This window comes from Salmo trutta, chromosome 14, assembly GCF_901001165.1.
Source record: "Salmo trutta chromosome 14, fSalTru1.1, whole genome shotgun sequence".
In the NCBI taxonomy this organism is placed as follows: Eukaryota; Metazoa; Chordata; class Actinopteri; order Salmoniformes; family Salmonidae; genus Salmo; species Salmo trutta.
The window spans coordinates 44,449,318-44,475,380 of record NC_042970.1 but is presented as its reverse complement, the minus strand read 5'-3'; the positions used below and the strand labels follow the sequence as shown (position 1 = coordinate 44,475,380).

The 26,063-nt window shown below is 46.6% G+C and overlaps 2 protein-coding genes across 3 annotated transcripts; one reads left to right on the top strand and one right to left on the bottom strand.

Moving 5' to 3' along the window:
- Window positions 1-1,534: 1,534 nt before the first annotated feature.
- Window positions 1,535-7,019, bottom strand: LOC115147817 (proline-rich transmembrane protein 3). Its single transcript, XM_029690100.1, has 4 exons — window positions 6,869-7,019; window positions 3,788-4,816; window positions 3,568-3,669; window positions 1,535-3,438 (listed from the first exon to the last, which is right to left on the bottom strand). Exons 2-4 carry the CDS (start codon window positions 4,770-4,772, stop codon window positions 1,535-1,537), a joined length of 2,991 nt encoding a protein of 996 aa, XP_029545960.1. The 5' UTR covers window positions 4,773-4,816; window positions 6,869-7,019.
- A 10,118-nt stretch (window positions 7,020-17,137) lies between these two features.
- On the top strand, window positions 17,138-25,377 carry LOC115208182 (glutamine-rich protein 1). 2 transcript variants are annotated; one of them, XM_029776042.1, is made up of 12 exons: window positions 17,138-17,437; window positions 18,625-18,900; window positions 19,140-19,220; window positions 19,437-19,535; window positions 19,656-20,774; window positions 21,329-21,488; window positions 21,720-21,874; window positions 22,620-22,734; window positions 22,950-23,058; window positions 24,038-24,198; window positions 24,456-24,546; window positions 24,713-25,377. In XM_029776042.1, exons 2-12 carry the CDS (start codon window positions 18,655-18,657, stop codon window positions 24,900-24,902), a joined length of 2,526 nt encoding a protein of 841 aa, XP_029631902.1. In that variant the 5' UTR covers window positions 17,138-17,437; window positions 18,625-18,654; the 3' UTR covers window positions 24,903-25,377. The 2 variants fall into 2 exon arrangements, with proteins under 2 accessions (XP_029631902.1, XP_029631901.1); XM_029776041.1 differs by having other exon boundaries at window positions 17,139-17,437; window positions 19,431-19,535.
- Window positions 25,378-26,063: the final 686 nt, after the last annotated feature.

Here is a 26,063-nt window from a genome sequence, read left to right as displayed (position 1 = left end):
GAATGTGGTATAATGGCCAATGTGAATAGAGACTCGTTTTTTTATAAATAAGTAAAAGTTAGTGAGCATCCATGGAGGAAACGTCACCTGTTGTGTGACATGGCAGCCTTGGTATGGTGCAGCAAACATCACATCTCTGCGTGCCCTATTCGCAGAGAAGCCACAGTGAGTTGGCATCCGGAGCAGGGGAAGAACAGGAGACCCATCACCTGCACAAGACATAAATACCTCAGACTCAACCCCAACTCATTTGGGACTCAGAATTTACCTGCATCAGCTAGATCAGTGTTTAATTATATATATATAAAATGTGGAGCTCTCCCCCTTTGACCTTAAAGGTCATTGCTTCGTTGCTATTACTGATGGCCCCATGCCCTGGAGTTTAGCATCCAACTGGTGCCATTCTGGGAAAGAAAACGAATAAACAGGATCTGTAAAGGCTCAAACATTTTCCTTCTTTAAAGGGGCAATCTGTGATTCAAACAACAAAGTGTGGCACCTTGCCACTTTCTTGGTAAACAGCTGAGGTATGGCGCTGGACCAGGGCCGGATTACCAAACAGGCACATAGGGCACGTGCCCTGGGGCCTCCTGTGCCTGGGTTCCCGACCTCTGAGAGATCCCCAGATAGCAGGGCCTCCCCAGATAGCATATGAACACATCAGTTGAGGGCCCCCTGGATGTCGGGACTTAAGCCCTGGCAAAATGTGTAGAATTGGAGGAAATTTGCTTTAAACTGCACAATTTTCTCTCAGCCTCATAGCAAAATGTGTAGAATACCATGAGATTAGCTATAAAACTGCCCATGGCAAAATACTGTATGTAGAATTGCAGGAAGTTAATTCCTACGAAGTCCCCCAAAAAATTCACCAGTTGTGGGTGACACTTCAAAAGTACATTTTTCTAATGTTATTTATTTGAAATTTAGCAGGAGAAACACTTGCGACGCATCATCTCTTTTTCAAGTGTCCCACATTTAAAAAATTGAAATAAAAAATACTTTGTGACAAGAATAATATGGCAACTACTAATGACTGACCATCTATGAAATCAAAATGATAGTTCTAACCAGGTGTTGAAGCTATACAGCATTTTAGTATTAGGCTACATGATTTACAAACAAATCGAGTAAAACAAGCATATATATTTGGTTCTGATGGGGTAAAACAGTTTAACTAAGCTCATGTATCAATTCCAGATTGCCCCTTTATTTGGAACACAATTATTTTCGTGAAAAAAAATGTTGCCTTGTGACATTATAACTTTATAATACAAATGCAAAAAAAGAGTAATAAGTAGACTTCTTTAACTGAAATATTTATTAAGAGAACATCGAGTTAAAGTACAGTAAGTGAATTTAGCATAGAAAGCTGATAAACAACACTGAATATGTTTATATCTTATATATGACTTTATCAAACTTCTGATGAGTGGTGCTGTTCCCTGGCCAAGTGTTCACAGTAGAACCACTCAAGTCCTTTCGTACTGATATGAAGTGACACGGGCATTTGGATGAGGTGATGATGATGTCACGGTCAGCTCTGTAACAGATCTGTAACATCATCACTGCAGCCCACACTGGACCAGTCATCCTCCTGAGGGACCCCGGGCTTATTCAACTTGTTTGGAACAATAGACATGTATATATCATTGTCTGGAACGTTCTCCTGGTGCTCAGGGTTTGGAGATGGCTGAAGGATCTGGTTATCAGAAGCCTCCAGTGGCTGTGGCTGGGGGTCCGGCTGTAGCTGTGGCTGGGGGTCCGGCTGTAGCTGTGGCTGGGGGTCCGGCTGTAGCTGTGACTGGGGGTCCGGCTGTAGCTGTGGCTGGGGGTCCGGCTGTAGCTGTGGCTGAGGGTCCGGCTGTAGCTGCGGCTGTGGGTCCGGCTGTAGCTGCGGCTGTGGCTCCGACTTAGGCTCTGCCTCAGGCTGTGCCTGCTCGTTGGCTCTGAAATGATCAGAAGTTTCAGGCCTGGAGCCAGCCTCCACCTCCCACCTACAGCCAACATTAGAGGTGGGAGAGGTGGGAGAGGTGAGAGAGGGTGGCGTGATCTCACTGTCCGCCAGTGAGGTGTCAGTGTCAGCACCAGCTTGGTGGGTCCAGGTGGAAGGAGGTGGGGCTGTGAAGAGGCTGCCTACCCCTAGCAGGAGCGCGTTGTCGATGCTGCGGCTGAGATTGATCGGCGACTGGGGGAGCATGTCAAACTCTATGAGGGAGAGGATGCACTCGCGCTCACCCACCCGCTGCCACAGTAGGTGGGTATCACCACTGCTGCTGGTAGTGGGTTCTCCACCCTTGTGATGAGATGGTGACATGGTGTCCCTCAAGCTGTGTGTGGTGGGGGGATTGTCATAGACACGTATGGAGCCACTGTCTGCTCCCGAGTGATGCTGCCCCGCCCAGTTTTTCGGTATGAGCTCTGCCCAGTTTTTCTCAAAATTCCTGAAAGGCCCTATCCGCAGGATTTTCCAAAACGATGCTCTCTCTGGCCTCCCTTGGCCATGGTCGCTCCTGGCACGGCTCCTCCGAGGGGTCCAGAACACCCAGGAGCCCAGCACCAGCATAGAGAAGCCCCAGAACAGCTCCAGCACCCGTGCCCAGAACTGCCCCAGCCACCAGCCCCAGCCAAAGCGCCTCCAGTCCCCCAGCAGCCCATAGAGCCAGAGCAGGCTATAGATCTGCAGGCCGGAGCACAGCACACCCAGGAGGGCACACACTGTCGTCACGCGTCTTGCCCGCTCCTCAATCCTCTGAGGGGCCCCCCACTGGTGTACGGGGGTCTTGGAGAAGGGCTGCAGGTGGGAGAGTGACTGAGTGAGAATGCCCAGGCAGAGAGTCAGGCCCCAGCAGAGAGAGAGGCTCTGTAGAACCAGAGGAAAGGCATGGGACAGCGTTGGGGAGAGCAGGTCGGCTGCCAGCAGCAGGGTACAGTGTAAGACTGCCAGACTTCCCACCACACGAGGGCGCTGCATTGCTGGGGACAGCAGAATCATCGCCAGGGCAACCTGTGCCCACAGCAGCAGCAGCAGAGGCAGATTATAGAGGGCAGTGAGGACCGGCCGAGACAGGATCCGGCGTGTGCCGTACGGGTCAGTGAGGAGGAGGATAGCACGCAGAGCCCCGGTCAGCAGCAACAGCCTATTGGCCAGGGTTAGGACATCACAGAGGGGGGGGAGAATATTAGACCGTCCAACCATTCCCAACACAGCCACACAGGACAGAAGCAGGAAGAGTCCAGCAGAGCCATAGACGTGGAGCTCCCAGGCGAAGGCCAGCGTGCGGCTCAGGTCCTCCCAAAGAAGGAGGGTGCCGTTGGTGCCAGTAGGGAACACGCAGGTGCCAAGACCCAGCACACAGGGGCCTCCATTCAGGTTCTGATGTGTTACGGGACCAAACACACCGTAGAGGACAGAGGGCGCAGGCCAGAGTTGACCCTTAGCTGAGAAAGTGAGGAAGGTGTGTGAGAAAAATAGAATAGTTTATAATCTCATCTCAAGTGATATAGAAAGCAAATTAAGAGAAAGAGAAATTGCCCGACTTAGAACTAACAACAAAAAGGGCCATTTACTGTTTTCTTCATGTTGATGGATTATGTGTTTCACGTCATGTGATGGTTGTGCCGGCAACTCAGTCGATTGTATGTCGGGAAGGGATTGAGTTTGTTCCTTTTCTGAAAAACAAATAATCATACACATAGAACTTCTAGCAGAGGAAACACTTGGGTATTTTGTGAGTAATTAGAAATAAAAACTGAATTAGAAAATAGTCAACTCTTGTGCCACTCTTACCTCTTTGAAACTGCCCTGTCACAATGGGTGCTTGTTTGGGATTGGCTGATGACAGGGTGGAGGAGTGGGACAGTTTTCCCCGAGTGTCTCTGCGTATGGGAACCGCTGAGTCAATCACAAACATGTATTTTAACACAACCACATCTTCTTCCTCATTCTCCTCCAGTGCTCCAAGCCCTCGTTCTTCTTCGTCTTCTTCGAGAGTGGCCTCTGTAATTGTGTCTTTAGGGGATTGGTGGGAGCTGTGATAAGTTAATGGGTTTGGAGAAATGTTTCTTTCTGATGTCGAGTTGACAGTTGGCTCCATTTGTTTTGAGATCTCTACAATAGAATACGCAGGTTCCAGATTGAGTCCACTGTCATCGTCCCCTATGGGTGACAAAGATAATTTAGACGGAGCTCTAAGTGTAAGCTTGGTCAGTGGGCTCTTGGCCGGTGAACGCACATCCTCTGACGTTTGTAAGCCAGCTGGGCCTGCTGTGCTGACGCTGTCTTGGGTCTGTTTTTGGGGCGTGGGAGGGGGGTAGAGAGAAGTAGGGATGGAGGAATGCACTTCAAGTTCTTTCGCTTTCTTCTCCTCATTTCCAGGCGCAGAATTGATAAGAAGTGGGCTGGCAGGTGTCTCTTGTTGACTTTCTATTATAGCTGTGTCCCCAAGTCCACTATCATCCATAGACTCATCACTGCCATACGATGTGCCAACCAATGCCCCATCTAAGTCCTCCATACTGGTAATCCTGTTTCCTGGCACCTGCATACCGCTGGCGGGCAGAAGGATGTCTGTCCCTGGCTGTTGTGTTGTGGTAAACTTCGGGGGTGTTGTACCCATGTTGGAGGTGGTGCTGAGGGAGTTAGAGAATGCAGGGAGTGGGACATGGTCAGAGTTGCTGGATGACGGTGAGGTGGAGGTGGCCCTGATAATGTTTCCAGGTGAACAGTGAAGCAGTGTGGCCAGCACCAAGGAGAGAGATAAGAGCCACACCATTGCTCAACGTAACCTTGAAGCAGCAATCATACCTTATAGAAGACCTGCAGAACAACAGAAAGGATAATGTAAGTGAGGTGGCTAGAAGCTATAGGACGTAGCAGCAGGCAGACAGGCATAGCACTCCACTTGGACAAAGTAACTATAATGGATAACATTCACTATCTGTGACACACTGACTATGAGTCTGGGAGTTGTTGTTCATGCTTAGGTAATGAGGTTTTCCAGGGTAATTTGCAGGTAAAGGGGTTAGTAGCATGACGTTTGTCAGGGTGAGCAGCAGGACTGTTAAGTAGCAGCTTGTAAAGGTAAGCTAAGGGTAAAGTGTCAAACAGCTTCCCTCCTGATTATTAATCTGCACTTCCAATCCATTAAGAACCAATAAATCCCCTCGGTAATCCTGTGTGTGTGTGTGTGTGTGTGTGTGTGTGAAATGGCTAGCTAGTTAGCGGTGGAACGCGCGCTAATAGCGTTTCAATGGGTGACGTCACTCACTCTGAGACCTTGAAGTAGTTGTTCCCCTTGCTCTGCAAGGGCCGCGGCTTTTGTGGCGCGATGGGACGGAAGCTATACTGTTACATGTGCCTACAGCTGCAAGTAGTCTGATCTGCTGAAAGTTTGCAGGTGTGTCCTTTTTGTCACAGCCTATTTGTTTTTTGCTTAACCTTCTCCCCAAGTATTGCACAGGGAGGAAGTGTTTGGTGCTCAATATTAGTGTTTCCTTGGTGCAATCTGACACCATCATAAAAATATGATACATCATTTCACTGTGATTTATATGAGGCATATGCAGACTTTGCATATCTCAACAGACACACACAATACTAATATCCTCCTGTCTTACATATCTTCACATAATTTACTATTAGTTCAGCGGTACTCAAATTAAAGTTGAAAAACGTGCCCTTTGAGTTGACAAAATGTAGCTAAACTTACACAGTTGGGTCATTTCACAAATGTTTTGAGAAGTGTAACTTGCTTAAAAAAAAACATTGATTTCACCTAATTATAACGTTCTGTCATAAAGAGCACATGTTCAACTTCATTAAAAAAATGTTTTCCCGTTTCAAAAGGTTAAATAAAAAGTAGTATAGTAAGTGCCTATTAAGTGCCAAATAAAGTAACAGGATTGAACTTAACAGGGTTGACCGTAACAGGGCTGACCGTAACAGGGCTGACCGTAACAGGGCTGACCGTAACAGGGTTGACAAATTCTTAAATAAGCCATAAATCCCCTCCTGACGGGGGGAATGGAAGCTTGTTGTGTGCAACAGGGAGGGGCAATTGAATGCAAGCTTCACAAAAATAAAAATAAAAGTTACAACATTTCTAGCCTATCTATGGGTAGCAGGGTTGATGTCTTATGCTGCTCCCACTCAGTGTTACACCACAAAACACCAGAAAATGGCCAGACTAGAACCACCACACCTGCTTTTACATTATGACTTGACTATTGGATGTTCAATGTTAATTTTGAAAAAAATAAAAAGGAATAGTTTCACCGTATTAAAACGAGAGGTCATGTCACGTAACAGGGTTGACCTTAAAATGAGGGACAGATGTAAATTAATCACTAATCACATGAAATAAATAATTATCTTAAGAAATAACTTTGTGAAAGTAACAAAATAACTAGGGCTTTACAATGATGGTGAAAACGTCGATATATTTTCGGGTTAAGTGGGTTAAAATCTTCCTAGAAGCCAGAGGGTGCATGGAGGGCCATGACAAAATGCTGAATTGTGGCACTTTAGCAAGTCTTTAGTCATATTTAAGATTTATTTAATTGTCCATGTGGTCTATATTAAAGGGCAGTTCATTGAATTAAAATGCAATATTGGTGCACAATTTCTACTTAAAATATCAAAGGGACGCACAAAAGGCACGCATTTCTTGTAACGATTAATGGTACTTCACACACTCTTTTCCTCTCTGCACTTGCAGCATCTCTACCTCAATGCATGGTATGCCTGTTCTGTTCTCTGAGCACGTCTAGGCCTCTTTCAGTAACTTTGAGGCACAGTAACAGATGCTTTAATGTGCCAGTTGAATTTCCCTCAAAAGCAATAAAAAAAGACAACTCTTTTAAAGCCTACCTGTGATTCTTTAGACCTCTGCTTCACATTTGTTGTGTTGTTGGGTAGCATACTGGCTTTCCCTTTTCTCCTGTTGGTCTCATGGGTCAAGTGTAGCCATTTGTAGTTGTCCTGTTAGGATTTGTTAGAGTGCAGCTCCGAGTCTCTTGCTCCTATACAATATCACAGCTGTGTTCTGTAATCTCATTAGTCAAGGATTACATTAAGATCATTAGATTGGCACAAAGCTACCAGCAGTGCACGAGGACAGTAGAGAACAAAACACACACAGAGAGAGACAGACACAGATGCATAAATGTATAGAGAAATAAGGTTAGATAGATGTGTGTATTATTTACTGTATTTCAGTGTAGTGGGAGGGTTTGGGATAAGGTAAGCAGAAGATGGATGTACACACAGTTTACTTCACAGTATATGTAAATATGCATGAGAAAATACTCATAAGAGTGTAATGCCGAGTTAGGGTGGTTATAAGAGTGTAGAGTTTTCCACTAATGTCTAGGTGTGTTTGAGAATGTTTGTATGTTTGGACATGCCTACTCATTCCAGGGTTTTTCTTTATTTTTACTATTTTCGACATTGTAGAATAATAGTGAAGACATCAAAACTATGAAACAACACATATGGAATCATGTAGTAACTAAAAAAGTGTTAAATATATTTTATATTTGAGATTGTTCAAAGTAGCCACCGTTTGCTTTGATGACAGCTTTGCACACTCTTGGCATTCTCTCAACCAGCTTCATGAGCTTGTCACCTGGAATGCATTTCAATTAACAGATGTGCCTTGTTGAAAGTTAAGTTGTGGAATTTATTTTCTTCTTACTGCGTTTGAGCTAATCAGTTGTGTTGTGACAAGGAATGGGTGGTATACAAAAGATAGCCCTATTTGGTAAAAGACCAAGTCCATAAATAAGTAAAGAAAAACGACAGTCCATCATTACTTTAAGACATGAAGGTCAGTCAATCTGGAAAATTTCAAGAACTTTTAAAGTTTCTTTAAGTGCAGTCGCAAAAACCATCAAGAGCTATGATGAAACTGGCTCACATGAAAACAGCCACAGGAAAGAAAGACTGAAGGGTACGTATGTAACCACGGTTATGTGAGCTATTTGGATCACTCCAATATATTGGTTTCACTAGGCGACGAAATCAAATCAAATCAAATTTATTTATATAGCCCTTCGTATATCAGCTGAAATCTCAAAGTGCTGTACAGAAACCCAGCCTAAAACCCCAAACAGCAAGCAATGCATGTGAAAGAAGCACGGTGGCTAGGAAAAACTCCCTAGGAAAAACTCCCTAGAAAGGCCAAAAACCTAGGAAGAAACCTAGAGAGGAACCAGGCTATGAGGGGTGGCCAGTCCTCTTCTGGCTGTGCCGGGTGGATATTATAACAGAACATGGTCAAGATGTTAAAATGTTCATAAATGACCAGCATGGTCAAATAATAATAATCAGAGTAGTTGTCGAGGGTGCAACAAGCACGTCCGGTGAACAGGTCAGGGTTCCATAGCCGCAGGCAGAACAGTTGAAACTGGAGCAGCAGCATGGCCAGGTGGACTGGGGACAGCAAGGAGTCATCAAGCCAGGTAGTCCCGAGGCATGGTCCTAGGGCTCAGGTCCTCCGAGAGAAAGAAAGAAAGAGAGAGAGAATTAGAGAGAGCATATTTAAATTCACACAGGACACCAGATAAGACAAGAGAATACTCCAGATGTAACAGACTGACCCTAGCCCCCCGACACATAAACTACTGCAGCATAAATACTGGAGGCTGAGACAGGAGGGATCAGAAGACACTGTGGCCCCATCCGATGATACCCCCGGACAGGGCCAAACAGGCAGGATATACCCCCTTCATAAACCTGGAGACCAAGGGATGGCGCCCCAATGGCCTGTCCATCTACCCCACATGGCAGGCAGATATAGTGGCCAAATACTCTCTCAGTGTAGAGGCTGTCAAGTCCTCTTCCAAGCGAGACTGCAGGTATTAGAGGACATACTGCACCCCGCATGACTTGGGCACAACCACATACCAGTGCACCAAGAGCAGAACAACCGCCAGCGCAACTGGTATACCACGGTTGTAGCCGGCGCCCTTGCGTTCTTCATGGTGTTCATTACACCCTCCTGTAGTCCTAACATGGACCATTGGTGCCGTTCAGTGGCCAAGCCCACAGACTGAGGCGGTGCGGCCTCGGATGCCACAGAGTTCTCCCGGCCTGAGACAGCAGGTCCGGTCTCAGGGGAAGTTGCCAAGGTGTCCCAGACAACAGCGACAGGAGAAGGCTGAAACAGGGTTGTCTGGGCCAGTATGGGGCCACCAGAAGCAGACGATGCTCTGCCAACCTGGTCCTGTCCAACATAGCCTGGATCAGGGGAAAAGGGGTGAATGCGTAAAGCTCCAGCCCTGGCCAGTCGTCAGCCAGAGCATCCAAGCCCAGAGGCCCTGGTGGCTCCGACATGGAGTACCACAGGGGACAGTGCACATTGTCCAGGGAGGCAAACAGGTCCACCTGCACCCTCCCAAACTTGTCCCACAGGTGCAGCACCACCTGGGGATGTAGGCTCCAGTCCCAAGGTGGCGGGCCCTCCCTTGAGAGCATATCCGCTGCCACATTCAGGATGCCAGGTTTGTGTGCTGCACGTAGAGAAGCTAGACATCGCTGAGCCCAGAGAAGGAGCTCCAATAACATAACATGGAGGCGGTGCGACCTCAGTCCACCCTGATGGTTGATGTAAGCCACCACTGTTGTGTTGTCCGTTCTCACCAGGACATGTCTTCCCTTCAGATGTGGAAGAAAAGACTGCAGGGCCAGCAGTACAGCTCAGAGCTCTAGTGTATTGATGTGCCTTCCGCTCCAAGGGGGTAGCCAACAGCCGCTGGCCGACCAGCCCTTGGTCACACCCCCCAGCCGAACTGGGAGGCGTCTGTGCTGACCAGCTCCCGGCGGTACATCCTCAGCATCTCCACCCCACCTGAGAGAAAGGAGTGACAGCGCCACCTCAACAATGCCCGGAGGCACTGTGCTGTCACCCGCAGCTGGCGGTGACGGTGGCGCTTCGGGTGCAGTGGGTAGAAGTTGAACCACCGTTGAAGAGGCAAGAGATGGAGCAGGCCCAGGGGAATCAACAGGCGTTGGCAGGTTAGGACGGATACAATCCGCCCCTGCCGAAAGTGGTTGAGGCAAGATAAGATCGCCTGAACCCTTCTGGTGGGCAGGCGTGCTCTCATGAGGACTGAGTCCAGTTCCATGCCAATGAAGGCCACCCTCTGGGTTGGTGTCAGAAGACTTTTCTTGTCGTTTACAGTAATGCCCAGCCCGCCGATGTGGGTCAGGAACAAGTCTCTGTCTGACAGGACCTGGGTCCTGGTTGGGGCACTAATCAGCCAATCGTTCAGGTAATTGAGGATCAACAACCCTCGGGACGTGAGAGGTGCCATGACAGTATCCATGCACTTTGTGAAAGTGCGGGGTGCCAAGGAGAGGCCGAAGGGAAGAATCATGAATTCGTAAGCCCTCCCTTCGAAAGCGAATCGGAGGTACTGCCAATGATCTGGGTGAACAGGAACATGGAAATACGCATCCCTCAGGTCAAGCGTCACAAACCACTGGTCCCTGGACATGGCCTGTAACACGCGGGCTGGGGGCAGCATGTGGAACCTCAGTACCTTTGAGTACCCATTGAGGTTGCGGAGGTCCAGAATCGGTCAAAACCCTCCATCTCTTTTTGGCACCACAAAATAAGTGGAGTAGAACTCACCTAGATGTTCTGAACTCTCAATCCTGAGGATGGTACCCTTGTCCATGTGTGAGGAGATCTCCAGCCGGAGGGCTTTCTTCAGGGGGTCGACCACCGTGGTGACACGAAGGCCCCTGAAGGACCGGGTCTGGCACCGGAATTGGAGTTGGTACCCCTCGAGCATTGTGGACAACACCCATGGGGACCACACACTCCTCCCACTTTGCCCTTTGAGACCAGGAGAAGCGGCCGAGGCCGGGGAAGGGTATGTCAGGGGTCCTGCTGGGGCCCGCCTTTCCTCTGGCGCCCTGAGCGCCTGGGTCTCCCAGGCACGTCCCTATGGTGGTGATGGTTGACAGGTTGTTGTTCCACCGCACACTGTTCCACCGCTGTCGTTCCTCAGCATGAGGTGATGGGGCAGGAGAGGGACCCCACCGTCGTTCGGGTGCTGGTGGGTGGCGGCATGAACTGTCTCAGGGTCTCCCGGTCCCTACGAACCTTATCGGTCTGCTCCAGAATGTCATTAACCCCTGTGCCAATGGTCAGCCCTGGGGTGATGCCGAGAGTGGCAAATGTGCTCTGGAGAGCAACTGGCAGACGGGATTGGGCCAGCCAGAGATGGCGTCGGGAGGTAACCACCTGCGCCATGGCCCGTCCTTTGGAGTGGGCCACATCCCTCTGGAGCAGGGACAGCAGGCGAGACACCTCCATTGCTTCCCGGAGGAGCTCCTCTGTGCCCCCTGCATCTGGGGCAACAGAGTCTGCAGGTAGGTAAGGCGGCCAAGAGAGCAGAGGGACCCATATGTGGCTTTCAAGTCTGCTTCAAAGACTATGGGGGGGTCCCGACTTCAGTTGCGGGTTCCACCCTATAATCGCCCGGTCCGGGAGGACCATGGCAGCTACCATGGTGTCCACGGTCGGGGACTCCCGGAAGATGAGTGACTCCATGGTTCAGTCCCTGCTGTGAGTCGGAAGCGCCTCCTGGCAGAGGCCCAGCTTTCCTGCAAGGCCTCGCGGAACTCAGCAGAGATGGGGACAGATGGAGAGTCATCACTGTCCACCAGTTTGATGTCCAGTGCAGTGGCTACCCGAGTGAGTAGGCCCCTCATAGCCCCTCAAGCTGCTGGGGGTGATGAAGCCCCACCGCCGGCTTCTGATGGCCTGTCAGCCTGGTAGCCCCGCTCACGGTGGTGAACAGTGCCAGTTTCGTCCCCCAGAAACAGCCTATCACTGGCCAACAGGGAACAGCTGTCATCACCATCGAAGCTATCAACCTCCTGACGCAGGGCATGCACCCTCCGTTCAAAGTGGTCCCAGCGGTCCGACTTCTGCCCCCGTCCAGGACTGGCAGCAGATGGGCTCTGCTCCAGCACGCTTCCTGGGAGGGGTAGTGGGCCCAGTAGAGGGACTAACAGCTCGCAGGCACACCACTCCTGAGGGAGGGTTCGTCCCCAGCCTGAGCCCGAGCCTGGCCGACCCACTCTCGCATGGCCTCCAATCGCACCAGGCGCAGGCTTTCTGAGAACACCACACAAAACAGGCATCCAGTTGGGCTCTCCACTGCCCTCCCCGCATGGCTCAAACCCAGGCAGTGCATACACGAGGTATGCGGATATCCAGGGGGACGCCACCATCACACCTGTCACAAAGGGAAGCCATAAACTCAGCCAAGCCAGCAAGGCCACGGAGTAGGGGTCCGACGCCCTGGGAGAGCTTGTCGTGACCCGCTTGGAGGAATAGGAACCCGGTGAGGGATCAATTACCCAGTTCCTTTGCAAATACAGGGAAGACCCGTGTGGGAAAAACAGGCAGACAAAAAACAGAACCAGGTAATGGATTTGATTTATGTGTTTTTTTGTGTTGTTTTTTTTACACCAACTGCAATATTACCTAAATGGTTTAATATCCAAGCAGTAAATACCGCACCATATGATGGAGTAACTCTGTTAAGGAACTCCAAAGTTAATGTCTCAATGTAGTGGAGCCCACCACAATACTCTTACATTCTGCAGGGGAAAGAACAAGAAAAAAAACTTGTAGGGTAATTAGCAGAGAACCCACGCCACAGCATGTTAAGCAATTCACAACACACACAGAACAAGCCAGTCGGCAAGTTGTGTAAGGTAAATACAGTTTGTGGCAGCAAGAGCCACCAATATATAAAGGATGCACACGGAGTCGTAGTGTAACGCTAACGAAACACAAGCACGACAAACCACAGGTGGAAGATACAGATCAACCGCGAGCAGCGAGTGGAGCACCCAAGAGGAGGGGCTGGCCATGTGGCCAACTGCTCCAGGCTGCAAACAGCCAGTGAGTATACTTCCACGCAAGATATTACACTTACCAGTGACTTACCAAGCGAACTTCAGAAAGTTTGTACCTCAAACCGTACGGACAGTCTATATATAGGGGCGGACCCCAGCCGTGACACAGGTGTACATGGGAGTAAATCTGTAAATCCTCACCTCGGATGTATCCCTCCGCCGCGGAGTGATACCAATATATTGGAGTGATCCAATATAGTGAAACATCCCCAGAGTTATCTCTGCTGCAAAGGATAAGTTCATTAAAGTTAACTGCACCTCAGATTGCAGCCCAAATAAATGCTTCACAGAGTTCAAGTAACAGACACATCTCAACATCAACTGTTCAGAGGAGACTGTGTGAATCCGGCCTTCATGGTCGAATTGCTGAAAAAAAAACAATACTAAAGGACACCACTAAGAAGAAGAGACTTGCTTGGGCCAAGAATCACGAGCAATGGACATCAGACTGGTGGAAATCTGTCCTTTTGTCTGATGAGTCCAAATTTGAGATTTTTGGTTTCAACCGCAAAGTCTTTGTGAGACGCAGAGTAGGTGAACGAATGATCTCCACATGTGTGGTTCCCACTGTGAAGCATGGAGGAGGATGTGTGATGGTGCTTTGCTGTTGACAATATCTGTGATTTATTTAGAATTCAAGTCACACTTAACCAGCATAGATACCACAGCATTCAGCAGTGATGCGCCATCCCATCTGGTTTGCGCTGAGTAGGACTATCATTTGACCCAAACACACCTCCAGGCTGTGTAAGGGCTTTTTGACCAAGGAGAGTGATGGAGTGCTGCATCAGATGACCTGGCCTCCACAATCATCCGACCTCAACCCAATTGAGATGGTTTGGGATGAGTTGCACCGCAGAGTGAAGGAAAAGTGCTCAGCATACGTGGGAACTCCTTCAGGGCTGTTGAAGCTGGTTGAGAGAATGCCAAGAGTGTGCAAAGCTTTCATCAAGGCCAAGGGTGGCTACTTTGAAGAATCTCAAATATAAAATATAACACTTTTTTGGTTACTACATGATTCCATATGTGTTATTTCATAGTTTTGATGTCTTCACTATTATTCTACAATTATTGTATCTTATAGGAGTGGGAAGAAAAAAATATGCTTGTGCATTGATAAACACATCAAAGCACACAAAAGTAATAAAATAAGATGGCACTTCTAAAAGCTTATTTCACACCATAGCCTGCTGAATTGAAATGAAAATATGTGGCAGTGACTTGCCCAGGTTTGAGTTTCAGCATTTTCAAAAAGAAGAGTTTGGCGTTCGACTAGCCACGTGCGACTTGCACACGCAGTTACAAACCTGCCAGAGTAAGCGGGATGCTGACAAGCAATATCCACCGTTGTAGTATGGATGAAGCCTGAGCTGGAATGGGAAGCTAACTGAAGATGACTATCTTTAGAAACCCTTGTAGATCTAGCTTCACTCGAAGTATACCGCTCTGGTGACACTGTCAACCAACAAACACAAACTAGCTTACTGAAAATAAGACACTCTTTTACACTCACACGCGCAATAAACTGTACACACTAAAATTATTATATACTACAAACTTATACAAACTAAGCAGCAATATTCCATGAGAAGGCCTCTCATTCCACAATCATAACATAGTGCCCTTTGTTGTGTATGCTGTGAACAGGTCAAAACAGGTTGACGTCATGTGTTGTGTGTAACTTGTGATAAAAGAAACATCCCACCTCTCATACACACCTCATGAATTAACTTGAGTATGAGTGGCGCTATGTGTGTGTCACAGGAGGTTGGTGGCACCTTAATTGGGGAGGACACGTCGGCTTGTGATAATAGCTGGAGCGGAATAGGTGGAATGGTATCAAATACATAGTTTCCATTCCATTCGCTCTGTTCTGGCCATTATTATGAGCCGCCCTCCCCTCAGCAGCCTCCTGTGGTATGTGTACATATTATTAGGTGTGATGAGGTCTATTACAAGTGTTCTGGGGAATGGAGCCATGAACATATCCACTTGACAGGCCTCCATGGGATCATAGAGAGGCTAGACGAGAGACCGTGGGAATTAACTCTTTCCTGTCCACTGTCCCAGCAAGGTACTATACACATGCAGCACATCTCTTCTGGTCCACCTTAAGAGAGCAGAGAGGCAGCCTGTTGTGGGTAGAGCAGGGGTAGGCCCTCACTGGCACATGCCTGGCTCTTTAAGGCAGACTGGGGCAGTTGTATTCCTGTTTAAAGGCACATACACACAAAAAGTTATACGTCCAAATGAACCTTGAATATTAACTTCTAATCTAAATTAACCTTTACGCAGAAAACAGTGTGTAAGCATCCAAATGAAGTTCTTTACCTTAACAGTAAGTTTAACACTCATTTCGACATTAAAACATAGGCTTTTTAACATATGGATTCTTTTCCCTCCGCAATTGAGGAATTATTACAAAACAGCCTACGTATTTTCATGAGGATTTTTTTCTGAATGGCAAGCACGGTATTACATGTGCAACTAATTTTGCTATTGGCAAGCAAGGTATTACATGTGCAACTAATTTTGCTATTGCAATGTACATTTGTTGTGCCACATTGTTTTTAATTAGTCCACTGTTCATACAGCACCAAAATGTTTTGCATGTCAGCAGTAAAGTTTTCAAGATATTGCATTTTGCATCATCATGTGGCAAGTGACAATTTTCTTCTTGAAAGTCCAATATATTGAAAATTTGACTGCTGACATGGAAAACGTTTTGGGACTGTATCAACAGTGGAATGATTTTTTTTTTTAAATACTCAAATATATTTTTGGGGAGTGGATTTCTACTTTAAGAACCAGGGTTGTATGCAAACCTTCAGAGTTCATTATTCACTGAAAAAATAAGGATGGAGGGGGTTCAATATGAGGACAGCATATTGCGCCTCTATGTTTCTACTCATTGATCCTCTACAACTTCTTGATTCTTTGAATAGAATAGGCCTTACATATCCTCATACTGAGCCTCAAGACTGCAGCAAATCTTATCTGCTTGCATCCCTGCCGTACTCGTGACCCTTTCCTAGCGAGTAATCGTGAGAATATGTGCATACCCATTCAATCTGAATGTAAAATGGTGCCTTCCAACAAATGTGTAGGAAATTGATAAATGAAATGTTGAAAGAAAAGTGCTAATTATTAGTAAACTAAAAAAGTCTGGGCCTGGGAGGATTTACAAGTCACATCCTAATTTAAAGGAGATGTTCGGTTGGCCATTGTAACAGGTAAACCCACTACAATGAGGAGGATATTTGTTTGGGTTCTGTACTACAACATTGCGAGCGTTGTTCACGTACATACGCGCGATCCATATGTCGCGGAGGCGAGCTGGACTCCAATACAGGTGCTGCTGATGTGTTCAAACGTACAGAAGTGCAGATAAATAAATTCGCTTGAATAGTTACAAGTAATGTCAAACTTTATTTAAAGTGCATTGTCACAAGGTCTCAACAATACTCATTGACTGTACAGAGGGAATACATAATACAGAGATAAGAGACTTTAGAGCAGACTGATAGAAAGAACAGAAGGGAGAGGACAAGGACAATTAATGGGATGTATTCAATGTTGCCTAATAAATCAGACTGTGATACCAATTATTGGTATACATTCTGAAGCAAATCAATGCAAAACTTGGAAAGTTTCCTTACAAGCCTGAATGTTGAATAAAATTACATTTGAACTTACTTTGCTGGTTGTCTTTGTGGTTGGTCCTTCAGTGGGTCGAAATGTGGGACAAAATATGCACAAGAAAGTTTTATTTAACCTACTTTTCAGAGACCAGAGTTTTAAAGTTGGTTTTGTAATATTTGGCTGTGGATATTTTACCTCACATTTCGACCCACTGAAAGACCAACCCACAAGTAATCAGCAGAGTTCAAATATAATTGTATTTAATATTCGTGATAGACAAGGGACGTTTAGGTTTTTTTCTATGTAATTGTACTGGCTAACATTACACAGCATAGGTACAGCGGGACTACTACAGTCAGTTATGTATCATTGGATGCATTACCTCACACACACAGAGAGATAGTTTCCTCTCATATGTAAGTGTATGTTGACATGATCTTATTTATCTAATTTTACACCTTATTCATAATTACTATCAAATAATGTATGTCGGGCAATAAGAAAATATTTGCCTGCGGTGGCACAAATCTACTGTCTCGGGAGCACGCGATGCTCGTTCCCGTAAATATGAAATGTGTCATTACCTAGACTTTGCAAGTGGAGAATTTGCGGTGTAGCCGAATGAGCTTCGCGACCTACTCGCTCTGTCTGATGCGGCGGTTGAGTGTCACAGAAGTCCGGGGATTCACGTTGTTCCATCGGGCCTACTTCCATAATTCTCTCTGTATTGATGAAATACTTTTCTCTGAATAGTTAGACAAATATTATCGCCAAACGCTCAGAATTCTGCTGGAGAAACTGTGGGCGAGCCAAATTTGTGTGGATTTTTCCCATATTGTTCTCATCGAAAGCAGGGTAAATATCGCTTAAATACTCACACGACGTAGCAAGCTAGCAAGCTAACGTTACGATATTGTTTAGTTGGCTAGCTAGCTGTTTAAATTCATAATTCTTGCAATTTATTCCATCGCTATAAAATGAAGACTTTACAAATGTCATTTGGAACGCAATTTACTTGGAGTTTATCGCGTTTTATTTTTGAACGCCGTGTCTTGGCGGAACAGAAAGGTTTTGGTTTTATTTAAGGTAGCATGGGAAGATGCACTGGTAGCTAGTTAGCCAGCTAACGTTAGCAACTAGCTAGCTAGCTATTATAGAATACATAGCACAAGTTGCACGTATATCCGTCACCCAAAGACAATTTATTCGTTATTGAAATGTTAACTTTATTCAGGTTGTGGGATTGTAGTAGCTAGCTGAACTTTGCAGCTAGAAATAGACAAAAAACATAAGCAAAAGTAATCATGTGATATATGGCAAATGATAGAGGCTGGTGGCTCTTTACACTGCCCCAGTAGTATATGTAACTAGCTAGCTAATCATTACATCATAGTAATAATAACGATCATATTTTTTTTCATAGACAGATACTGTATACTGTATACCACAACCAATGATGTACACGTCATTGACCACAACAGCCTATTGCTTTCTTGGGACAGTGTTAAGAACATAGTGCCAGGTGATCAGATGGTGTAATAATTGGTTCAAAGTTCGTCAAGGAAAGGGGTTTGCCTGTGCGCTTTGGCCCCATCTCGCTTCACCTCCCCCTCTAATGCAAACAGTTAGGTAGCTTGGCCTTTAAATGTATGCTAGACTTTGAGATGTTAGGCTGTACTGATGACAGGGGCTGTAGTCTTAATTGATACCAGAGTTATTTATTAATTTTTTAATTCACCTTTATTTAACCAGGTAGGCAAGTTGAGAACAAGTTAAATGACATGCAGTCCTGAGCTGTGATGCTGTATAGGTGTGTGAACAATTGCTGCATTCAAAACAACTGGGCACTCAGAGAAAAACAAGGTCCAACTGGGAAAAATCTTTTGAAGGGTCATCCAACTTGGAATTCCAAGTCGGGAACTCGGGCATCTTTCTATAGCTCAGACTTTCCAACCTGAAGATCCCAGACCTCATGATTTTACCTAGTTTTATTCTTAGTTCCCAGTTGTCTTGAACGCATCGTATGTCCCCTCCTTCCTCAGAAGGTGCCGTGGAGGGCATAGTGACTTGTCATGAACGAGCCCGTAGAGAGCGGTGTAGTCTCGTTTGACGAGTACGTGCGTCAGAAGGCCCGCAGTGTGCCCCAGCACCGTATGAAGGAGTTCCTGGAGTCTCTGGCCAACAAGGGCCCCGAGGCACTGCAGGAGTTCAGCCAGCAGGACGGCGACACCACCACCATGGTGTACCAGCAGGGGGGCAACTGTGTCTACACAGACAGCACTGAGGTGGCTGGCTCGCTGCTGGAGCTGGCCTGTCCGGTAAGAGGAGAGACCTTATGTGGTTCCTCCAGTAGTTCAGTTCTTTTGAATACACCTCAGGCTGCGTTTGTGCCCTTTTCCCTCATCTAGTCTATATACTTTGAAGAACAGATCACTTTACTAAATTGAGAGTAAAGCCCAACTCATACTTCAACATTTGTACTACCTATCTTATTGCTGCTATCATTGTCACTTTTGCCCTGTGATTGATTGATTTTTTTTCTCCTGTGGATGAACAGGTGCAGGTGAACTCTGCACAGATCTCACCCCAGATGGCTGCTGGTGTGCACCAGGGGTCTGAGCAGCAGATACAAGTACAGGTGAGGCCTTATCGATTTCCACTCCATTATTTTCCAGACTGGACTCAATGGCCTCCTTATCGACATCCAAGGCCTATAACCAAAAGGATCAGTTGAAAATGCAATAGTCAGGGAAACACTGACCCTAAACACTCTCAGGCATGTAACGCATGGTGGATGTGACCGAAGTGTATGGTGCACTGTGTTTATTCTCCTTCCCTGTGTGGTCAGGTGCAGATCCAGGGACAGCAGGGTCAGACGGTGGACCTCCAGGGCATCCCCACAGCAGCACAGCTGGTCCAGCAAGGAGAGCTCACAGAGGAGCAGCACCAGCAGGTTACACACCTAGCACTTTGCATTATTGAGTACACACACTCACCCCATGTCCTCTACTAACCAGGTAAATGTGTTGGTTTTGTATACACCAGGCTCAGCTATTTGTTCTGTGACTTTCAGATCCAGGCCCAGTTGGTGGCAGCGGTGTCAGGAGGTCAACAGATTAGACTACAAAGCGGTCAACAAATCCAGCATATTCAACTACAAGGGGGCCAGCAAATTCAGCTCCAAGGAGGCCAACACATCCAGCTTCAAGGGGACTTACAGGGTGGCCAACAAATCCAACTTCAAGGGGGTCAACAGATCCAACTTCAAGGGGGTCAACAGATCCAACTTCAAGGGGGTCAACAGATCCAACTTCAAGGGGGTCAGCAGATCCAACTTCAAGGGGGTCAGCAGATCCAACTTCAAGGGGGTCAGCAGATCCAACTTCAAGGGGGTCAGCAGATCCAACTTCAAGGGGGGCAACACATCCAACTTCAAGGGGGGCAACACATCCAGCTACAAGGCGGGCAACAAATCCAGCACATTCAGCTACCAGGTGGTCAACATATTCAACTACAGGGTGGGCAGCAGATCCAGTTCCAGACAGTGGAGGCCATGTCTCCTCAGCAGCAGCAGGGCTCTCCCCGGGAGGCAGAGAGGAGGGCGGGTACCAGCGTCCTCCAACCTGCCAAGAAGCGCAAGGTGGACGTCCCCATCCAGGTGTCGTACTCCCTCCCTCAGGGCCAGCAGGGCCAGCAGGTGGTCCTGGCCCTCCCCCAGGGGCAGGGGCAGCAACAGCAGTTCCTGTCCCTCCGGCCCGACCTGCTTACTGTGGACAGCACCCACCTGTACAGCACCACAGGTACCATCACAGGCCCTGCCGGGGAGACCTGGACCATCCCTGTGTACTCCGGGGGGCAGCAGGGGGGTGTGCATCACATCGCCATCCCCCAGGAGGCTTACAACACGATGCAGGTGTCCTCTGGTCACCATGACAACAAGGACAATAGGGTAGCCCACTCCTCGTCGTCAGGGACTGGGTCCATCCAGTCGGGCACCACGGTGTCAGTCTCCGAGACAACGACAAACGAGGAAGTGGTGCAGACGCTTTTCCCGGCGCAGTTCATGAACGGGAACATCCACGGCCCTGTAGTGGTGCAGACGGTGGGAGGGGCTTACAACACCACGCAGCAGCTCCACATCTGGGACCCCCAGCAGCAGCAGGAACACCAAGAGCAACAGCTCCACCTACAGGTCAGAACAGGACCTACATTACCTGGGTTAGACCTTGACTTTGTTTTTGACTGATTCCTAGGTTTTCCACAACAATGATGTAGATTTAGGCTGTAGTCTCTCCCAGTTAAGCGGGGGATGATTGGCTTGACTAGTGTAACACTTCAGCCTTTTGTGGTGTTTTGGAAGCAAATTTCCATGTCACTAGTTTAATGTCCCGAGTGGCGCAGCGGTGTAAGGCACTGCATCTCAGTGCAAGAGGCGTCACTGCAGTCCCTGGTTCAAATTTAGTCTGCGTCACATCCGGCCGTGATTGGGAGTCCCATAGCGCGGCGCACAATTGGCCCGGGTTTGGCCGGGGTAGGCCGTCATTGTAAATAATAATTTGTTCTTAACTGGCTTGCCTAGTTAAATTTAAAAAATCCATATTTTCAGTGTTTGTGTAGAAATATCCAGTAATTTTGTGTGTGGAATTTATTTTCTACAATGAAGTCGACTCACAGGGTAAACCACAAATCGAAGAAGCATGGTGGTGTGCGTGTTAACATTTTAACTTCCTGTGTGTCTCCCTGCAGGGTCATGTGGAGTCAGAGTCCCAGGTGGAGGCCCCCCAGGAGCTGCTGCTGCCCGTCTCCCTGAAGCCTGAGGAGGGCATGGACGTGTGGCGCCTCTGGGTCCAGCGCAAGAACACAGAGTTGGACAAGGACGAGCAGAACAAGCTGGCGCCCATCGGACGTGAGTCAACACAACACAGACTCCCACTCACTCATTAAACCGCCCTCTCCAAGTATGTTTACTTATCTCTTTTATACTCTCCTTCCTGTCTGTCTTGTTGGTTTGATTCCGAATACTGAATAAATTCCACTCTGAATATTGACAGTTCTCTTAGTTGGAGTTCGGATAAAAACGCCTTCTAAATGACCATATTCATCTGACCTTTTTCTCTCCCTGTGTCTCTCTGTGCAGGTCGTCAGGCACTGCGCTTCCAGGAGGACCTGGTGTCGAGTGCGGTGGCTGAGCTCAACGTGGCTCTAGCCCTTATGACCCAAGAGGCCCGGGGGTTGGAAGGAGAACAGTTTGAGCCTGACGCTCTCTACTACATCTTCCTGTGTATACAGAAGGTACGCGTACCACTACTACACACACTCTCTCTCAATGGAATTCACATATCTGTACAGAAAGGACACATTTTCACTGACATCCTCAATACACACTCACATTTTCACTGACATCCTCAATATACTTACACACACACACACACACAGTTGTGGGAAAAAGTACCCAATTGTCATACTTGAGTAAAGTAAATATACCTTAATGGAAAATTAGTATTTGGTTTTAAATGTACTTAAGTATAAATGTACATAAGTATAAATCATTTCACATTCCTTATATTAAGCAAACCAGATGGCCCCATTTAATTTTTTAAAATATATTTACTGATAGCCAGGGGCACACTCCAACACTCACATCATTCACAAACAAAGCATTTGTGTTGAGTGAATCCGTATGATCAGAGGCAGTAGGGATGACCAGGGTTGTTCTCTTGAGAAGTGAGTGAATTGGACCATTTTCCTGTCCTGCTAAGCATTCAAAATGTAACGAGTACTTTTGGGTGTCGGGAAAATGTATGGAGTAAAAAGTATCATTCTTTTCTTTAGGAATGTAGTAAAGTAAAAGTTGTCAAAAATATAAATAGTAAAGTACAGATACACCAAAAAACAACTTAAGTAGTACCTTAAAGTATTTTTACTCAAGTACTTTACACCACTGCGCGCGCACACACACACACAATACAAGATACTGGCTGAAGTGTATTACAGTTGACTGAGGTTGTTAATGCCGTTCTCTATTTTCTGCTGGCAGTACCTCTTTGAAAACGGACGGGTGGATGATATCTTCTCTGACCAGTACTACACACGCTTCTCCCAGTGGTTACACAAAGCCCTGGACGAGTGGAGGCCTGTCATCCATCCACTAGGTAAGATACAATCGGTTTCTGTTTCCGGGTGTAAATTCAAGAGAGAGTATAGGGAAGAAACCGCTAAATACCTAAGGGTCAAAACGTTGTAATAAAATAAAAGCAAGTCTGTTTTTGTGACTTCTATACCTGAGTACATTTCTGTGTTTTGTGCTGCTTGCTGTCTCTTGAGAGGAGAATGTATGGTGATTGGCCACTCTGCTCTCTCCTCCCAGGGTACATCATTCCCAGTCACGTGACAGAGGAGATGCTGTGGGAGTGTAAACAGCTGGGTGCCCACTCACCAGCCACGCTGCTCACAACACTCATGTTCTTCAACACTAAGTGAGTCATACTGGACACATGATTCTTATTTCATACTCATCGTACTAATGTATCCTGTTCACCCAATAGACTTGTGGGTCATTCCATTGGATTTCAATCACTTTTTGACCGCACCCCTTTTTGATTTGAACCAAACCTTCCATGCATATTTGTCCCAAGTGCTCAGAAAGTGACTTTTTGGACCTGAATGCCAAATCATTAATGCTCAACGTTGACCCGTTTTGCATACCCCACCCTGCCATGAGACATCCATGTCTTCATCACTGGAAAAGAGCAACGGTTGACTTTGATATCATTTAAAAGCTTACAGACACACGGTTGTCAAAATATTTTCTCGTTTCTGAAATTTAAATAAAATGTATATGCATATGTTGTATCTTAGATTCTGTTTTACATTATCTGAAGTGTTTGTTGTGCCCGCCTACTGTTGAAACACGGCATGCTCTTGAATACAGGGTGGCTGTCATGTTTTGTGTATGTCTGTTAATTGGAGATACATAGGTTTTTTTTGATAATTGACATTAAAGGTAAAAAAAATATTTATTCAACATTTTATGCAAGAAATTATAAAATAGTAAATTGTTTAACTTTTAAATTATATACAACTCGAACCATTTACCTTTTCAAGTGACGAAGACATGGGTGTGGTATGAAAAATGGCTCGACTTTGAGTTCCTCCATCTCCGAAATATTTGGGCATTCAAGTCCAAAAAGTTACTTTCTGACCGCTTCTACCATGGGCAAATACACATAGAACGTTTCGTTCAAATCCAAGGCGGTGCGATCAAAAAGCGATTGAAATGAAATGGAACGACCCTTGTACTTGCCAAGTCACAATATAATTGTAATCCTATGTAGCTTTCATGTGATCAGGCCTAGTGGCTGTTTTGATGGATGCAGGGTAGCTGATGTGTGTGAATGCCGGGTTTTGTCTGTTGCGTGTGTGTGTTTTCGTGTTAAACGATTCTCTCTCCTGTAGGTATTTCCGTCTGACAACGGTAGAGCAGCACATGAAGGTGGCCTTCTCCAAAGTGCTGAGGCACACGAAGAAGAACCCGTCCAACCCAAAGGATAAGAGCACCAGTATCCGCTATCTGAAGGGCCATGGGCCCTTAGGAACACACCATGCAGGGCAGAAAGGTGAAGTCATCTTTAGAGTTCATAATAAAGACAAATTAAGCTTTGTATATTTTAGTCAGACTGGATTTCCATTTTCCCAGTCACCGACTGACTGGTATTGGTCAGCTATGTGTTCCATACATTCAAAACTTTCCCTTTGGAGCAAATTATTTTTGCCTCTCTGACCGACCCAAGTTTGTCAACATTATGAGGTCCATAATCCCCATCACTACTGGCTGATGATCACCTTTGACCTCTGTGATGTTTGAACTTTGCAGTGACCGATGACATGTATGAGGAGCAGGCTGAGGATCCCGAGAACCCTCTGCGATGCCCAATTAAGCTGTATGATTTTTACCTCTTCAAATGGTGAGTAATGACCCCCCCCCCTATTCTCAGTACATTTCTAGTCGCTAAGAGGATGCCCTTGCACAGGGTGACGTTTCCCATGGTGTTAAATACACGCCAGAACATGCATCTTCTACAGCTCTTTGATGCATTTCTAATCAACGTCTAACCCTCCCATCTCGCTCAGTCCCCAGAGTGCTAAGGGGCGTAACGACGCGTACTACCTGACGCCAGAGCCCGTCGTGGCGCCCAACAGTCCCATATGGTACTCCACTCAGCCAATCACGAGTGAGCAGGTGGAGCACATGCTCACACGCATCATCATGGTGCGGGAGATTCAGGAGGCCATCGCCATGTCATCGGCCAGCATGCACTGAGTGGGGGAGGGGAGGAGGAACTGAAATGGACACACTAACCCCCGAAATCAGCCCTCCTCTCTCTCTCAAGTGTTCGTCTTTGTGGTACCTCCTTCACTCAGTAACTAACTCTAAGGACCTCCAGTGGCCTCAGTCTCAACCCATCACACCTACCAACCATAGGAGTGGGGGAGCGACTGATAGTGTTTACAGAGTGGACTTATGGGCCTTTTTTTAAGGAATAGACTCCTGCGTTTATTCATCTAATGGCAGTTCAATGGCAGTTATGTCACCCTCAATGCTGTTATCTTTTTGGGGATGGTCACACGTGTACGTAAGTCACCACTTCACCTAACCCCCACCTCACTTCACCATAGAATTGTTTCCTGGACTGACGAGACGAGTGAGATGGATTTTGACAAAGTCACTAAATCAGAGCTCATCATGTACTCCTGTAGGCCGTTGCAGCCCCCAATAAAGATGAAATGGTCAGAAATGGATGGTGAAATATCAGATATATATATTCAGTCATATAAATATATTATACAAATAGTGAGTTCAGAAAGTATTCGTACCCCTTGACTTAGTCCACATTTTGTTACAGCCTGAATTAAAACGTTTATTTTTTTGATTTTGAATCTCACACTTCTACACACAATACCCCATAATGACAAAGTGGAAACATGTTTTTAGAAATGTTTGCACATTTATTGAAAATGAAATATAGAAATATCTCATTTACATAAGTATTCACACCCGAGTCAATACTTTGTCTAGGTACCTTTGGCAGCGATTACAGCTGAGTCTTTCTGGGTAAAAGGCGCTGCATGGTCAAGCCATACAGCATTAACTGCAACGCGGCCTCCGCAAAAGTCAGAACAAACATTTTTTGTGCTTCGCCGAGCTGTTTGTTAAGGAAGTGAGTTTGTTTATACAGGACCTCTCGCCCCCACCTGCTGTCATCAGTCATGTCAATGCGGAGCTATACAGAGCCCTCCGCATTTTTAAAACATTTTGAGAGGCGTATAGAGATGCAGTATGGAGCTTGATTTGGCCTCTGCACGCTTCAGGAGACTCTGCCCTAGCATCACACCCTCCATACAAACTTTCTGACCACATTTTCGGATCAAGTGTAATTTGGCTTCAAGTCTTTAAGAACTTTCCACACCTGGATTGTGCAAC

Bases quoted from the DNA above. Each gene is read 5' to 3' on its own strand.
- LOC115147817 (XM_029690100.1), bottom strand. From the start codon at position 4,772: ATGGTGTGGCTCTTATCTCTCTCCTTGGTGCTGGCCACACTGCTTCAC. The intron at 3,670-3,787 runs GTAAGAGTGGCA...TTTGTTTTTCAG, and splicing joins GACAGGGCAGTTTCAAAGAG to AAAAGGAACAAACTCAATCC. The intron at 3,439-3,567 runs GTAAATGGCCCT...TCACTTTCTCAG, and splicing joins CCATCAACATGAAGAAAACA to CTAAGGGTCAACTCTGGCCT.
- LOC115208182 (XM_029776041.1), top strand. From the start codon at position 18,655: ATGAACGAGCCCGTAGAGAGCGGTGTAGTCTCGTTTGACGAGTACGTG. The intron at 19,221-19,430 runs GTGAGGCCTTAT...CTGTGTGGTCAG, and splicing joins AGCAGCAGATACAAGTACAG to GTGCAGATCCAGGGACAGCA. The intron at 23,059-24,037 runs GTGAGTCATACT...TCTCTCCTGTAG, and splicing joins CTCATGTTCTTCAACACTAA to GTATTTCCGTCTGACAACGG.